We start from the raw sequence: 17,965 nt of genomic DNA, 5'->3' as shown, positions 1-17,965 counted from the left end.
AATTGGCATAAAAGCTCCATAGGATCTCACAAATTTCCTTATTAGATTGAAGAGTCAATTGTTCATCCCATAGACTGGGAATAAAGCGAGATCCCTCTGTGATTCTAACAAGTCTAGCCAAACTCCTCCCAATTTTATTCCTAAACTGAAAAAATTTGTTTCTGGTATAATAGAGTGCATTGTCCTCTGATGAATCAAAACAGCCGCCTGATTTTGCAAAACGGAAAAGTCAGATCTATTAGACTCGGTCAGTTCCTGCCAGCTTCTTACGTGCCTCCTCTAATTTCTTGTTCAGGCGGATCAGCTCTTTCTTCAACTGATGCTTCTTATGAATATTATAGGAGATAATTTCTCCTCTCATAACTGCTTTGGCAATCTGCCAGTATAACTGTGGAGTAGCTAAGTGTTGAGCATTATTATGAGCAAGACCCTTCCATTTACCTCGTAGATAACATTTAAAATCATGAGGTGGGAAAGCATATGTCACATATATGTGGAGTCTTTCCTAGCAAACAGGTAGTGCAAAATAACTGGAGCATGGTCTGAGATAGTAAAGTTTCCAATGTCTGCCCACTGAGCCCTGGAAAGTCATCTTTCAGATACTAAAATAGTCAATTCTACTTTGACACAGATGGGCTCTAGAGACGTGAGTGTAAGTTTGTTTCCCGGGATGTAAAATACAAATATCTATTAACTCCAACATGTCTGTCAGAAAGGGAATGCTGTTTTGTGTACCCAATATTATATCCTGAGCCTTACTATGCCTGTCCATCACAGTCAGCAACACAGTTAAAATCCCCACCCCCGATCAGAGGGATATCACCAATTTCCATCAAAAGGCTTGCCAATGTAGAAAAAAAGTTTTGGTTATAAATTTTTGGTGTGTAAACTGACAATAGGCCTAAGATTTCTCCCAAGATTTGACCCACCCAAATGACACATCTGCCATCCTCATCTACCAGTACCCTTTGTGTTGTAAAAGCCAGAGATTTATGAAAAGAATGGCAACGCCTGTTTTCCTGGTATTGGGGGCAGATGCTGCAAAACAAGCACCAACAATTCCCTCTTCAATTTACTATGTTCTTCAGGGGATAAATGAGTTTCCTGCAGCATGGTTATAAAGGCGTGCCGTTGACGCAATGTGCATATGACTTCTTTCCTTGCCAAGAAGTGCAGAGTCCTGCATATGGGGTGTGGAAATACAAAAGAACTGTATTCGATGGGGTGAGAAGGGCTGATGTGCATGGAGCAGGAGAGAGACCTTGGGGTGATAGTGTCTAATGATCTGAAGTCAGCGAAACAATGTGATAAGGCGATAGCTAAAGCCAGAAGAATGCTGGGCTGCATAGAGAGAGGAATATCGAGTAAGAAAAGGGAAGTGATTATCCCCTTGTACAGGTCCTTGGTGAGGCCTCACCTGGAGTACTGTGTTTAGTTCTGGAGACTGTATCTCCGAAGGGACAGAGACAGGATGGAGGCGGTCCAGAGAAGGGCAACCAAAAAGGTGGATGGCCTTCATCGAATGACTTATGAGGAGAGATTGAAGAATCTAAATATGTACACCCTGGAGCAGTGGTTCTTAACCTTTTTTTGGCCGGGACACACCTGACAAATGGTTCTCACATGCGTGACACACTGAATATGTGACCAGCACGGGGCTAAATGTAAACATGCACTCTGCATCCACAGGAATCCCCTCAACCCCCAGCAATGAGTGCAGAGCAGATCCTAGGGCATTACCTGTACAAGTCACCATACAAAAAAGATATTCTGGTTCTGATGACATCTCAGTAAAAGCAAAACAAACTCCCTTTACTACCAGGCACAATAGTCTTCCTTATGAAAAAACAGTAATTTACCACTAATGTATATCCTATTGGGCAGGGGAGAAGAAAAGAGGGTTCGCACTCACAAAGCGGGGAGTAGCTGGCTTGTTACGGCGGTTACTACCCCAAACCAAATGGGCCTGATACTTCACTTTCGATGCACATCCAGCATGGCTCTCTGCTTCAACGGCATGGGAGAAGACTTATACGTCACGCATATCCAGCATAGCTCCCTGCTTCAACGGCAGGGGAGAAGAAAAACAACCAATAAGGGCTAATAACATAGTCTGGGTAAAACAAATAAGCATGGGTGCAGCTTGCTTATTGCGGCGGCTACTACCCCAAACTAATCAAGCTAGATATTTCACTTGGATGCAGCTCCATCACTGCTCTCTACATTAAAGGTGGGGATGGAAGGGAAATAGAACCAAGAGCTAAGAGAAACAGATAAGTATGAGAGAAAATATGTGTGAAGCTTGCTGGGCAGACTAGATGGGCCATTTGGTCTTCTTCTGCCGTCATTTCTATGTTTCTATGTTTCTATGTAACAGAATAAGCCAAGCTGCTACAGAGACCCACACAGAAATAATTGTAAAGTTATACCAAAAATGTTACAAAACAGCTGCTGAACAGAATAATATTCAATTAAACACTCATAAAAATTATTAAAACATGTCCAAATATCAAAATATTTCAAAACAGCAGACATCGCATAATACCAAATAATTAAAATGGCAGTCAATCAAGAAAAATAAATTTAAAAAGCCACCTTTATTTACCCTCTCTAGCAACTCTCCTACTCCTTTCCCTTCCAGGCCAATAGCACTCACCAGAAGCAGCAAGGGCTGCTGAAGCTCTGTCCTCAATCTTCTTCCTTAGCGCCCACAACCAGTCACTCACAACACACACACCCCCAATTAGACCCCAAGACCAGTCTCTGTCTCTTTCACACCAGTCATCTTCCTGACCAGTCTCTCTCTCTCACACAGAAACACATCACCTTCCTGACCAGACTCGCTCCCTCACACAAACACATCACCTTCCTGACCAGTCTCGCTCTCTCAATCACACACAAAAGCTCTCACCCATTCACACCCACACACACAAGCTCTCACCCAGGCACCCATTCACACCCACACACAAGCTCTCACCCAGGCACCCATTCACAACCCAAAAACAACTTCTTCCTTCGCTGCAGGGATGGGCTCCAGTTCCGGCTTTAATCCGGCGAGCCTTCTTTTTTTGGCGCCACGGGAATGGGCGCCTCAGTCAGGGGTCGGGTTTTCCTCTTCACCGCTACGGGGATGGGCTCCCGTAGCGGCCTTGCACTGTCGGGGTCGGGTTTTCTCCTTCACCGCTACAGGGATGGGCTCCCGTAGCAGCCTTGCTTCATCGGGGTTCTACATTGCCATTCTTCCCACCCACTCCCGGGCTATGCCATGCCTGCCTCACCGGCTAATCAAAGGCTTCCTCCCTTCTTCCTACTCCCACTGGCAGGTAGAAGGGAGGAGGCTTCCGATTGGCCTGTGCGGGGGAAGGCAGAATGAAGGAGGCTTCCCATTGGGCAGTGGGGGTTGGAAGAAAGGAGGCTTTCAACTGGCCCATGGGGGCTGGAAAAAGGGAGAAGGAAAGTACAATGGGGCAGTGGGACACCTGGAGACGCGACACACTGGTGTGTAGCGACACACCGGTTGAGAAGCGCTGCCCTGGAGGAAAGGAGGAGCAGGGGTGATATGATAAAGACTTTCAGATATTTGAAAGGTTTTAATGATCCAAAGACAACGAAAAACCTTTTCCGATGCCAAAAAAATCAGCAGAACCAGGGGTCACGATTTGAAACTCCATGGAGGAAGACTCAGAACCAATGTCAGGAAGTATTTCTTCACAGAGAGGGTGGTGGATGCCTGGAATGCCCTTCCAGAGGAAGTGGTGAAGACCAAAACTGTGAAGGGTTTCAAAGGGCGTGGGATAAATACTGTGGATCCATAAAGTCTCTAGAGGATGTGAATGAAGAGAAGAGGCATGGGGGTGGCTTGCGGGAATGACAGCTACTACCTGGAGATTATTGAATAAGGATATTAAACATACACACGGTTAATGCAACTCCAACATTGCTCTATGCTTCAATGGCAAGAGGAAATGTGGAAAAAAGGATTTGCATCCACATAAAAGCAGGGGAGTAGTTTGCTTGTTACGGCGGTTACTACCCCAAACCAAAAATGCCTGATACTTCACTTTCAATGCATATCCAGCATAGCGCTCTGCTTCAACGGCAGGGGGAATGAAGAAAAGATGATTTATATTCAGACAACTACCAACAAGTTCTGAATTACATAGTCTGGGTAAAACAAATAAGCATGGGTGTAGCTTGCTTGTTACGGCGTTTACTACCCCGAATCAAGCCTGATACTTCACTTGGAATACATATCCAGCGCAGCTCACTGCTTCATCGGCAGGGGGAATGAAGAAAAGAGCACTGAGTTGCACAGGCTGGGTAAACAAGCGTGGGAGTAGCTTGCTTATTACGGCTGTTACTACCCCAAACCAATTAGCTAGATACTTCACTTAGATGCAGCTCCAGCACTGCTATCTACGATGGCGGGGGTGGAAGGGAAATAGAACCAAAAAAGTTATTTAAAGGGACAAGAGTAACAGAAAAGTATATAAAAAAAAAAGTGTGAAAGCTTGCTGGGCAGACTGATTGGACCGTTTGGTCGTCTTCTGCCGTCATTTCTATGTTTCTATATTTCTATAATAGGAGACCTAATAGCCGAAATATTCCAGCATACTATTACATTAGCCAGAAGAGACATGGTGAAGAAACTCATACCAACAAACTGAGAATAGAAGGGGAAAAGTGTTCCTCAGCTGTTTCTTAATGGTTTTGCTTACTAATGGTTTTGCTTACTATCTGTTGTATTTTTGTATGATGTCATCATCAATAAAATGTTAAAAAAAAAAAAAAAAGAATGCATGAGGTCCATCAGGTGCGAGACAGGGATATTTTCTGAAACGCCTAAAATGTTCAAGTTATTGCGACAACTACGATTTTCTAAATCATCAATTTTAACTTGAGCCATTTGAACCGCCCTTTTGAGGCCTTCCACTTGCCGATCCAATGTTTGCACCTTAACCACTGTGTCATGCAAGTCCACTTTGATTTCAGTGAAGCGCTTAGCAAAGTCCTACAGTTTAGCATCCATAGTAATAACCGAGGCATTCAAATTATCCAGCTTGCCTTCCACGGCCGCAATGTCCCCTGCCAAAACCTTGTGAATTATAGCTGTTGCATCTCAACCGGCCTAGTTGGAGGGCGCAGTCACCTCTATATCTTGTTCTGAATCCACCGGCTTGATCTTCTTTGTCTTTCTTCGCTGTTCTCGTGGACATAATAAGCCACAGAACGGAGTATTACAGCTCCTGTTATGTTACCGAATATTATTTCCCGGTGGCAGTGTAGAGAAAAACCAAGTTAAAAAGAGATATAAAGGGGGCGGCACCTGGAGCCTCAGCACAGCACGTCTGCTCGGCTCTCTGCATTACTGGAAGTCCCTGTTTTATCTCTTCTGTATATACTGCTTTTGGTGCATTACACTTTCCTTTTTAATAATCATCTTGACCATACTTCAAGTGATAATTGAAGAATCTTTAATTTTTATACCCATCCCCAAATCTGTGCCTTTCCACAACTTTGTCTGGTTTTTTTTTGACAGCTTCTTAGTTGGGTCTTTGCTTTGAAATGCAGTACCCAGCAGAGAGAATAAACAGGAACTACTGAATTTCTTATGTGAATTAGTGCAGTTTAACATAAGTGGGGACAATTCGCTTGATAGGCATTTTAGAAGACAATTGGTTACACCAGAGCCTTAAGTATTTAGGATTTCTATAAGTAGAGAGGCTATTGACACTTACCAAACCAAGGTATTCAATTTTTTTTATTTCTACTTCATATTTTATTGAATTCTGAAATGTATTTTTCATTTGGCAATTGTGGGATGGGATGCATGGGTAATGGGAACAAACATTGGTTTAATACATATTACTTCCAGGCTGTAAGACACCAAAAGGTAAACATTTCGGTAAGGGGTATAGACTTTCTATGTCTACTGTATCATAACATAGGAACTAGATATAACCAGTGCCCCTGATCTCCCTCAGTTCTGCAGCTGCAAAATCTGGCCTTTTCTGTGGAATTCCACAATCACTGTGGAATTACTGCAGGAGATAGAGTCCATAATAATAGCAGTGGCTGATGTGTTTAAGCAGCCTAATCGTCCTTCCCTCTGTCCCTCCCCACCATGCCTCAATTTTCACTTGCTAAGAGGAGCAGTACAACAGCCATACAGTGCTTCAGGCCACATCCTCCTCTTTTGCAAGGCTCTCAATATTGCACTTTGAACTGTTACTGTGGCATCCTGCACTGGTGTCTGTCAGAAGAAGAAGTCAATGCACTGCCAGTTTACTTCTACTGATGAAAGGATGATTGAAGGGCTTGAGGAGTGAAAGAGCAAGAAAGAGGGGATTTGAGGGGGTACGGGTTGGGGGAGGTAGATTGAGGGGATGGAGAAGAGTTGAGTGAGGGGAGAGATGGAGTGGTCAAGTGTGAGGGAATCTGAGGTGTTGCAGGAAGATGTTTGGGATCAAGAGACAGGGATCTGAGGGTTTGAGAAGATTAGAGTGATAGATGCAGAATGGGGAGGAAGAGTAAGGGGCAGGGAGGCATGAATGAGTGCGGTAATCTGATTGGTTGCAGGGAGAGAATTACAGGGGCATTGGAATGTTGGGGTAGTAATTCACGGGCTTGAAGGAGATGCAGAAATGTAAAAAATGATGATTTATAAAGTCAGACAGAATATTTATAATACGTAAATATATGCAAAAATATGCACATTTGTACATAATTGCTGCAGAATGTTGAAAAGTCTGTGGTGGGACACTAGGTGTATACCCAATGAAACAATCAAACAGGTTTAAAACAGAAAAGCGCTTCTTTGTGCAGTACCTAATTAACCTGTGGAACTCATTGGCACAAAACATTGTGATGACAAATAGTATAACTGGATTCAGAAACAAATTGGATGAATTTATGGAAGATAGATTAGTCACAGGCTGTTTAATATAACAGCTAAGAATGTCATTGTGAGTTCAATATATCCTTGAACCATGACTGCTGGAAACTTGACAGGTATGAAAGCTGAGGAACAACAGCACAAGCCCTGATTTTTTTTTTTTTTTTTTTTGTGTACTTCCTGTAAGCTCATGGTACTTGCCACTGAGAAAAATTAGTTGCCTGGCAAAATAGACCTTCGGGGTGATCTGGTTTTTGTAGTTCTTAGGGTAAGTTGTGATGGCTTTACTTTGCACGCGTTAATTCATTAGATGAGTTTTCATGGTGTAAGAGAGAGAGATAAAGATTTATATTTAAGTGTAGATTTCACTTTTTATCATTAAATTGCATGTTAAAACTGACATTTTGCAGTAATCATGGTCTTCATTGTACATGAAAATGTAAACTGCTTTGAGCTAAAATTGGGAAAACAGCTAAAAAAAAACCCCCCAACAAAAAATACCCCCAAAATAATTCTAATATTTATAACTCTTGACAGCTAACAAAAAATTTAGAAATGTTTTTTTTCCTCTAGGGGCTTTGGGGAAACGAACACGATTTCAAGAAAACTACGTGGCTCAGCTTGTTCTAGCCGTCTGTAGGAAAGAGGATGCCCCCTTCCTTCATGAAGGTTTAACCCCAGCACCTACTCCTATTGAAAGCTTACCAAAGGTGACTTTTCTTCCTTTCTCCATATCACACTCTATCCATAATCACTTTTTTGTTTTCTGTTCAGTTATTAAACTATCTTTAAATGAAAACTGTGTCTGCTATGTTCTGTTTAATATTGTAGGATGCATGTAGCACATTTTAGTATGTACCCTTTTAATCTTAGGTTGTTAGGATAATCTTTAAGCTTCTTCAATGAGTTTTCCTTAGGTTCCTTGGAGTGTTTACTATAACCCACCCATTAACTCTGATTTGACCCTGTTGGCTGTATTGTCAGAAATATCTCATTATACGCATTGGAATTGCTATTACTCTAGTTGTAGTTTCTGTCACTGTTGAATCCAGATTAGGAGCAGTCATGTTTTTAAGGCATTTGCAGAGGATTCATTCAAATAATTTCAGTTTGAAGAATTGGCTTTGCATTGGCCTTGAATCATGGGGATGCAGGCAGCTCATGTTTTATTTTCCTTTGTTTGGCGCCGTTGAGTTTGAGAGACTTGTAAGCACAGATCTCAGGGAAGGAGTGGGGATTGCAAAGGCATAAGGGTTGATAGAGTAGCACTGGAGGGGTTCAGTCTTGGAGGAGACTTTTTTTTTTCATCTCTTGCCCAGCGAGAAGATCTGTCATCCAGGCAGCCATTTTGCACATGGAGGTGAGGAGAAAGACTTGGAAAAAAAATGAGAAACTTGGATTTTTAAATTTTTTTTGCAGATAGAATCTTTTCCAAATCGAAGCTCAAGGTAAGTTATGATCAGGTATAGAAGGGTCATTCCCTGCCCCCCCAGAGAGTTCACATTCTAATTTTGTACCTTGGGCAGTGGAGGGTGAAGCGCAAGTTGCCCGACGTCACCAGGAGAAGCTGGATTTGAATTCTGGCTTCCTTGGTTCTCAGATCTCTGCTCTTACATCTAGGCTGCCACTCTATTCAAACTTGTAATTGGTACAAGGTAGGTGTTGATATTTTTTTAATGTGATTCTTAAATATTACACAATGCAAGTGAATAGTGTTACCAGCCTAGCTTAACACTGAGCGGGTAATTTTCAAAAGGATTTATGTGCTTAAATTTGGGCACATCCATGTGTGCGCGCTACCCGGCGCACACATGGATGTGCAATTTTTATTCACTGATAAACTACTCAGTGCAGCTTGTCTTGCATCAATTGAAAAAACAGTCCCAATTTACAAATCAACAATCACAAAGGGACAATTTTTCCTGTTCACCTCACTGTTAATGGACGTAAAGTCTAACATTAGACCATCATAATAGGCATCATAGTAAGGTGTGATTGCACCATTTAATACTCAGCCTTATATTTAATCATCGGTCCAAACACCAAGAATTTTTTTCAGTCTTTTTTTATGTGATCAAAACGAGTCATATAACTTTTTGAAGTAACTTATCTGTGAATCGTGATTACGAGACTTCTTCTTATCCTGTGAATCTTCAATCCAACTCGCCAGCTCAGATGCCCGAAATGTTAATAGCGATATGTTCAATCATCATACCGCTAGACGTGCCCGACATCGCACAATGTTTCGGACTAGTGTTCAGTCCTTCTTCAAGGGCTAAAATCTACGTCACAAACAACGGAAAATTAAACACTGCAATCATACGGGAGTTAATACTGTCTATATCTTCTTGTACTCACTATTCAGGTAGCATGGCAGCTCACGGCGTTTTTCTTTGCTTTCTTTTCCGGTAACCTAACACCGCCCAACTTTAAAGATCCCGCGGAAATGACGTCAAAATCTACGTCACATCATACTTACAACGAATGCCATTCAATGATGTTATTTAACCCGACAGGGATTACCGTGTTCATTTTGAAAATCCATTGTTGTTCTCTTAGATTTAAATGATAATTTGGATCACCCCCGCGTGGACTCACGGGCACAACATCCAGAATTCTCCATCTTAACTGTTGAAAGGAATGTCCATTATCCATACAATGAAGAACCATAGGGGCTGCTACTTTTTCTGTGGAAATGCAGCTCTTGTGTTCAATTAACCGCGTTTTTATTTGGCGTTTGGTGCGTCCAATGTAATACAAATCGCAAGGGCAAATAATCAAATATATTACATTAGTAGATAGACAATTTGTGAATTGCCATGATTTGTGTGTGATACCGGCTTTGTCAAGCCAGGTTGTTCCTTCTATTGTTTGGGCACACATAGAACAATGATTGCATTGCCAATGACCCTGAGGCCCCGATATGTCATCCTGTAATGGTAATGTTAAAAAAGAATGTACAATGTTGTCAGCTATGTTCTTACCTCGTTTATAAGCTATTATTGGTGGTTCTGCCAATGATTCATGAAGGTTTAACACGGACCAATGATTGCGAATCACCTTAGCAATTTTACCTGCTTTGTCAGAATATGGTAAGGTACAAACTAAATGTGTCTCTTCATTAGCTGAAGGTGTCTTTTCTAACAGAAGCCATTGACGTTCAGCATTAAAGGCACGTTTGTATGCCAATTTTATGCATTTAGGAGGGTATCCTCGGACAAGTAGTCTCTTTTTAAGATCCGCTGCTTGTGCTTGGAATTCCACCTTTGAATCACATAGTCTGCGCAACCGCAGAAACTGGCCTACGGGTAAGTTCCTTCGAAGATGATAAGGATGATGATGTTAAGATGGAGAATTCTGGATGTTGTGCCCGTGAGTCCACGCGGGGGTGATCCAAATTATCATTTAAATCTAAGAGAACAACAATGGATTTTCAAAATGAACACGGTAATCCCTGTCGGGTTAAATAACATCATTGAATGGCATTCGTTGTAAGTATGATGTGACGTAGATTTTGACGTCATTTCCGCGGGATCTTTAAAGTTGGGCGGTGTTAGGTTACCGGAAAAGAAAGCAAAGAAAAACGCCGTGAGCTGCCATGCTACCTGAATAGTGAGTACAAGAAGATATAGACAGTATTAACTCCCGTATGATTGCAGTGTTTAATTTTCCGTTGTTTGTGACGTAGATTTTAGCCCTTGAAGAAGGACTGAACACTAGTCCGAAACATTGTGCGATGTCGGGCACGTCTAGCGGTATGATGATTGAACATATCGCTATTAACATTTCGGGCATCTGAGCTGGCGAGTTGGATTGAAGATTCACAGGATAAGAAGAAGTCTCGTAATCACGATTCACAGATAAGTTACTTCAAAAAGTTATATGACTCGTTTTGATCACATAAAAAAAGACTGAAAAAAATTCTTGGTGTTTGGACCGATGATTAAATATAAGGCTGAGTATTAAATGGTGCAATCACACCTTACTATGATGCCTATTATGATGGTCTAATGTTAGACTTTACGTCCATTAACAGTGAGGTGAACAGGAAAAATTGTCCCTTTGTGATTGTTGATGTGCAATTTTTATAACATGGCCGCTGTGCCAGGAGTCTCTGGCCCTGCCCTGCCCCCTCCCCGCCCCCTTTCCGAAGCCCTGAGACTTACTTGCGTGGCCAGGCCTTTTTAAAATAGGCCCAGCACGCGCAAGTCCACCTATGCGTGTAAATCCGGGCCTAAGTGCCTAAATGGTCTTTTAAAAATTGCTACACTGCTTGCTACATTTACGAGCATATTTTTGAAAATTACTCCTAAATAAAAAATCACAATTCATATAATTAACTTTGTTAAAGTGAAGTGTTAGTAGTTGGCCGGTGTAAAAGCCATTAATAACATAAATCTGACAGTAGTTCATTCTCTTTGGTTTAGTAGCCCCCTCTAGATAAGTACCCTTTGGAGATTTTAATATGATGCATTACATCAGGTTTGCAAATGCAAACTGTACAATGTCTTTTTTTGCCAGCTTCATAATTTTGTTTTCTTAAAAAGAATAAACTATGTGGTATCCAAATGCAGTTCTCAGATGGCAATTTCAAGTGAGTGTCTTAATAAAATAAGTTGGGACTGATTGATTCTAGCCACCAGGAAGAGGAATTGCCTAATGTAAAAGAACAAACAAAACCCAAAATCAAAAAAAGTGTGGGTGTGTATGGCAGTACGAGAGAGAGTGCTATGAGGGGTCAGGTTGAGGTTGGAATGTGTTGGGGAAGACAAGTGCTGGGGTCTGCCTGCGGGGATAGTGCTGAGCACTTCCAGTATGTCATACCCCACTACTAAATCTTCAGTGGGTATCAGCTAGTGTTTATAGATATTTAAGTTTATCCCAGGACAAGCAGGATGCTAGTCCTCACATATGGGTGACGTCACCGAACGGAGCCCAGGCGGGAAAACTTTCTGTCAAAGTTTCTAGAAACTTTTGATTGGCCCCAGTGAGGCCACTGAGCATGCCCAGCATGCTATGATATTCTCTGCCACAGGTGTCTCTCTTCAGTCTTCGTTTTTTCCGCGCTGCAGCTAGCATCGCGGATCCGGAGCCGTTGAGTTTACCTCAACAGTTTTCGACTTAAAAGTCGTTTATTTAGAAAATTCTCTGTCACAGACATCTTTCGGGGTTTTTTCTTGCCGGCCGGTAAGTAACCCAGTCGAATATATTGATTCGGAGATATTTTTAAATTCTCCTCAGGCGAATCGACGGCCGTCGGTTCCACAATGTCCACAGGTTTCAAAAAATGCCCTGTGTGTAAGAGAAAAATGTCTATTACTGACCCGCACACTGAATGTGTGGTATGTTTAGGGGATAAGCATGATGTCCATAATTGTCCACAGTGCGGGGAGATGACTCCAAAAACTAGAAAGATTAGACTTGAAAAAATGGAGCATTTATTCAGTCTACAACTTATTCCTTCCACATCGGAGTCATCAAAGTCGTCTCCGGCTGGAGCGACTAAGAGGGTAATTCTTAAAAAACCTCAGCCGGGACCTTCGGGAGACCACTCGTCCCCTTCATCGTCCTCGACGTCGATGAAATCATTAGAAAAATCAAAGTCGAAACATCGACACCGTCATCGAAGCCCCTCGTTGTCTGACTCGGCCTCCCAGGAACCTTCGACAGCGAAGCGGCCTAGAAATCAAGAAACCTCGGAGTCAATAACGCCTCGGCTTACCTCCACTCCGATATCGACACCTGAGCCTGCGCAAGGTACGTGTCAGGAACTTGTGCTTCAGCCTACGCCACCGCCCTCAACCGCTCTGCTCCCAACGGTTGTGCGGCCGGAATTGTCGGAGTTAATCCGTCAAGCGATTTCGAATGCTCTGAAGGAACAATTCACCATCCCGACTTCATTGTCGATGCCGATGTTCTCCACATCGATGCCGGCAAATTTGCCGATGCCGGTGACCACACCGATGCCGGAGTCGATTTTTACTCCGGCTCAATCGACGTCGACACCAAAAATAATTACATCATCGACGTCGATATACGCACAAATCCCGGCTGTAATGTTACCGCCGTCGACAGAATCGACTTCGAGAGCATTACACTCGACAACTTCTTCGAGGACACCCATCCTTCCCTCGACAATTATTGAACAGGAAGATACTGAGGCACAGGAATTGACTCTTTTTCGACGACTTTCACAAAAATATCAAAGAGTTGTCGACAAAACTCCTCCAAAACGAATGGACATAAATCCTTCGATAATCTCCATCGAGGACCCATTACCTGGACCATCAGGTATTCCTCCTAAAACAATCCCAAGAACTCCATATCAACATCCAGATGAAGATGACTCTTGGGATGACCCTGGAACTGAAACATCTTCAGAAGAGTTCATGTCAGAACCATCACCACCTGAAGTAAGAAAAAGATCCCCACCTGAAGACTTACCTTTTTCAAGTTTTGTACAAGAGATGGCGGATACCATCCCATTCAAGCTTTCCTCTGAAGAGGATTCAAGACAGCATACCTTAGAAGTATTACAATTTGTAGACCCACCAAAGCAAGTTTTGGCTATTCCCATCCACGAAGTTCTGTTGGACCTACAACAAGAAGTGTGGGAACACCCATGTACGGCCCCAGCAGTGAATAAAAGGGTAGATACCACTTACCTAGTGCAGCAGGCACCAGGTTTTCAAAAGACACAGTTGCCACATCAATCTGTGGTAGTGGAATCTGCCCAGAAAAAATCAAAAAGGGTACGTCCACACTCATCAGCTCCTCCAGGAAAGGATCATCGTTTTCTGGACGCTTTGGGCAAAAAAGTGTACCAAAGCGCACTTTTATCTTCCAGGATCTCTGCTTACCAACTGTACATGACACAGTACCAGAGGGATCTATGGAAGCAGATGCAGCATTTTACGAATTCTCTCCCAGAGCAATTTCAAGAGTCTGCACAGTCTATTATTGCCAAGGGCCTAGAAGCTGGGAAACACGAGGTTAGGGCTGCTTATGACAACTTTGACACAGCCTCAAGAACAGCAGCAGCTGGCATCACAGCTCGAAGATGGGCCTGGTTGAAAGCATCAGATCTCAGGCCTGAAGTACAGGACAAGCTTGTAGATCTGCCATGCCGTGGTGACAATTTATTTGGGGAAAAAGTGCAGGAAGCCGTCCAACAACTTAAGGATCACACAGAGACCTTAAGGCAGCTGTCACAGTTACCCCAAGAACCAGCTACCCAGGCCCCTAGACGTTTCCCACGTAAGGAACCTAGACGTCCATACTACAGGCCAAGGAGGTACTACAACCAACCTGCCAGGACTAGACCTTCTAGACCTAGCCAGCGTTCTCAAGCTAGGCAACCAAGACCAGCCTGTACCCAGCCTCCTCCACAGACTGGTCCAGCTACGGGTTTTTGAACACAGATCCAGAGATCAGACCCACCCTCCAAAACCCCAATCAAAACATACCAGTGGGAGGAAGAATTTCCCTTTTCCACACCAGTTGGGAAAAGATAACAACAGACCAATGGGTACTTTCCATTGTAGCTCATGGTTACAAACTAAATTTTCTCTCAATTCCTCCAGAATTCCCACCAACTTCCTACCCACAACAAAATTCCCAAATACTTCCATTACAAATAGAATTATCCACCCTTCTGACAGCCAGGGCCATTCAACCAGTGCCCAGGGCTCAGCAGGGCAGGGGATTCTACTCCAGATATTTCCTCATTCCAAAGAAAACTGGAGGCCTACGACCCATCCTCGACCTCAGAAATCTCAACAAATTTCTAAGGAAAGAAAAATTCAGGATGGTTTCCCTAGGCACAATGCTACCGCTTCTTCAAACAGGAGATTGGCTCTGTTCTCTGGATCTTCAAGATGCTTACGCTCACATTCCAATATACCCTCCTCATCGCAAGTATCTGCGCTTCAAGGTGGGCCTTCAACATTACCAATACAGAGTTCTACCATTCGGACTCGCTTCTGCTCCCAGAGTGTTCACCAAATGTCTGGCAGTAATAACAGCACACCTACACAAGCAAGGTGTACATGTTTTCCCATATCTGGACGATTGGCTCATCAGAAGCCAATCTCAGCAAGGGGCAATACAGTCTCTCAACAAAACAATTGCTCTACTGCACTCCATGGGATTTCTCATCAATTATCCAAAGTCCCATCTCACTCCTTCTCACCTGCTTCAATTCATAGGAGCAGATTTAAACACCATCCTCTCAAAGGCATTTCTACCAGAGGATCGAGCAAACACGCTGTCTCTACTAGCAAACTCGATTCACTCCAAGAAACAAGCAACAGCTCATCAGTTTCTCCAATTACTAGGCCACATGGCCTCCACAGTTCATGTCACTCCTATGGCAAGACTAGCCATGAGGGTAACTCAATGGACTTTAAGATCACAATGGATCCAAGCCATTCAACCACTTTATTCTCCAATTCAAGTAACCCACCAACTACGTTCTTCTCTACTGTGGTGGGTGAACAAGGACAATTTGTGCAAGGGCCTACCCTTTCAACAACCAGTCCCACAAGTAACTCTAACTACAGATGCATCCACCTTGGGTTGGGGAGCTCACATAGGGACTCTCCAAACACAAGGAACATGGACGAAGCTCGAAGCAACATTTCAAATCAATTTCCTGGAACTTCGAGCTATACGTTATGCTCTGCATGCCTTCAAGGACTGCCTTACAAACAAGACTGTGCTGATCCAAACAGACAACACAGTAGCCATGTGGTACATCAACAAACAGGGAGGGACAGGCTCGTACCTCCTCTGTCAGGAGGCAGCTCAGATATGGGGTTGGGCCTTAACCAACTCTATGTTTCTCAAGGCCACTTACCTAGCAGGCATTCACAATGTAGTGGTGGACAGGCTCAGTCGTCAATTCAAACCACACGAATGGTCACTAGATCCCATAGTAGTGGCCAGGATATTTCAACGGTGGGGACAACCAATAGTAGACCTCTTTGCAACACATCTGAATCACAAAGTGGACAATTACTGTTGCCTATACAACATAAACCACAGGCCATCCAAGGACGCCTTTGCTCGCCCTTGGAACTCAGGCCTATTATATGCGTATCCTCCGATACCACTCATAACCAAGACTATAGTGAAGCTACAACAGGACCAAGGAACCATGATACTCATAGCCCCATATTGGCCTCGACAAGTATGGTTTCCCACACTTCTAGACCTCTCAGTCAGGGATCCCATTCGCCTGGGAGTAGCTCCCACTCTCATAACTCAGGATCAGGGTCGGTTGCGACATCCCAACCTTCAATCCCTATCACTGACAGCTTGGATGTTGAAAGCTTGATCTTACAACCACTCAATCTTCCAGCTAACATCTCCCAAGTTCTTATAGCTTCACGTAAACCTTCCACAAGGAAGAACTACGCTTCCAAATGGAAAAGATACACTTTGTGGTGCAGGGAAAAAGACATCAATCCTTTCACTTGCCCCACAAAGTCTTTATTGGACTACCTGTACCATCTTTCAGAATCTGGTCTACAAACTTAATCTATCAGAGTCCATTTAAGTGCAATTTCAGCTTACCATAATCAGGTATCAGATGCACCTATTTCTACACAACCTCTCGTTAAAAAATTTATGAGAGGTTTAATTCTTCTAAAACCACCAATTAGACACCCAGTTACTCAATGGGATCTAAATTTGGTTCTATCTAGACTCATGCATTCTCCCTTTGAACCCATTGATTCCAGTGATCTGAAATTTCTTACATGGAAGACTATCTTCCTCATAGCCATTACATCAGCTAGAAGGGTTAGTGAATTACAAGCACTAGTCACATATGAACCCTACACTAAGTTCTTACATGACAGAGTGGTTCTCCGTACTCATCCTAAATTCCTTCCTAAGGTAGTTACGGAATTCCACTTAAACCAATCTATAGTTTTACCCACTTTCTTTCCAAGGCCTCATGCTCACCAAGGAGAAAGGGCCTTACACACATTGGATTGCAAACGCACTCTATCTTTTTACTTAAACCGCACTGCAGTTCACAGGAAATCCAATCAACTCTTTGTTTCCTATGACCCAAACAAACCAGGTAAAGCAGTGGGTAAACATACTCTATCCAACTGGTTAGCAGATTGCATACAGTTTTGCTATGAAAAAGCAGGCCTTCCTCTCCAAGGGCGAGTAAAAGCACATGCAGTTAGGGCAATGTCAACTTCAGTTGCACACTATCGTTCAGTGCCAATACTTGACATATGTAAAGCAGCAACATGGAGTTCTCTTCACACATTTGCAGCTCATTACTGTTTGGACAAGCAAGGACGACAAGATTCAGCCTATGGACAATCTGTCTTAAAGAACTTGTTTCCTGCTTAAACCCAACTCCTACTACAACCAAACTGCTGTGATCTTCGGCTGACTCATTCAACAAAAACATTGCACTACACAATGACTCAGCCTCTAGCTCGCTATTCACCCATATGTGAGGACTAGCATCCTGCTTGTCCTGGGATAAAGCAAAATTGCTTACCTTGTAATAGGTGTTATCCCAGGACAGCAGGATGTAGTCCTCACAGAACCCACCCGCCACCCCGCGGAGTTGGGCCTTTTTATTTTTATTATTCTTTTGGCTAAAGCTTTTTGCTACATACTAGACTGAAGAGAGACACCTGTGGCAGAGAATATCATAGCATGCTGGGCATGCTCAGTGGCCTCACTGGGGCCAGTCAAAAGTTTCTAGAAACTTTGACAGAAAGTTTTCCCGCCTGGGCTCCGTTCGGTGACGTCACCCATATGTGAGGACTACATCCTGCTGTCCTGGGATAACACCTATTACAAGGTAAGCAATTTTGCTTTCTCAGCCCACATCTTTCAGCTCATGTCCAGCACAGGTTACAATAAAATACTCATTAAATCACAAATATACTTACAACAAATAAAATATAAAAGAAACCCAGTGATACAAATGCATTTTTAAAATATGGTGCTTTTAATTACTTTCTAAAAACCTTAACATCTAATTCCCTACGTAACTATTAACAAAACGTTCCACAAAGTGTGAGCCACACAGAA

At 43.0% G+C, this 17,965-nt stretch overlaps 1 protein-coding gene across 4 annotated transcripts in view; it reads left to right on the top strand.

Annotated features, from left to right (window-relative positions):
- Window positions 1-17,965, top strand: part of TTC27 (tetratricopeptide repeat domain 27) — a 521,976-nt gene that overhangs the window by 130,529 nt on the left and 373,482 nt on the right. For all 4 annotated transcript variants that reach the window (XM_029593895.1, XM_029593892.1, XM_029593893.1 and 1 more), the window contains exon 7: window positions 7,469-7,605. In XM_029593895.1, the coding sequence (XP_029449755.1) occupies window positions 7,469-7,605 (137 nt within the window). The remainder of the gene's footprint in view (window positions 1-7,468; window positions 7,606-17,965) is intronic.

The sequence above is a fragment of the Rhinatrema bivittatum genome, chromosome 3 (assembly GCF_901001135.1).
Source record: "Rhinatrema bivittatum chromosome 3, aRhiBiv1.1, whole genome shotgun sequence".
Lineage (NCBI taxonomy): Eukaryota > Metazoa > Chordata > Amphibia > Gymnophiona > Rhinatrematidae > Rhinatrema > Rhinatrema bivittatum.
Note: the sequence above shows the minus strand (reverse complement) of the source record. Positions and strands in the feature narration are given on the sequence as shown.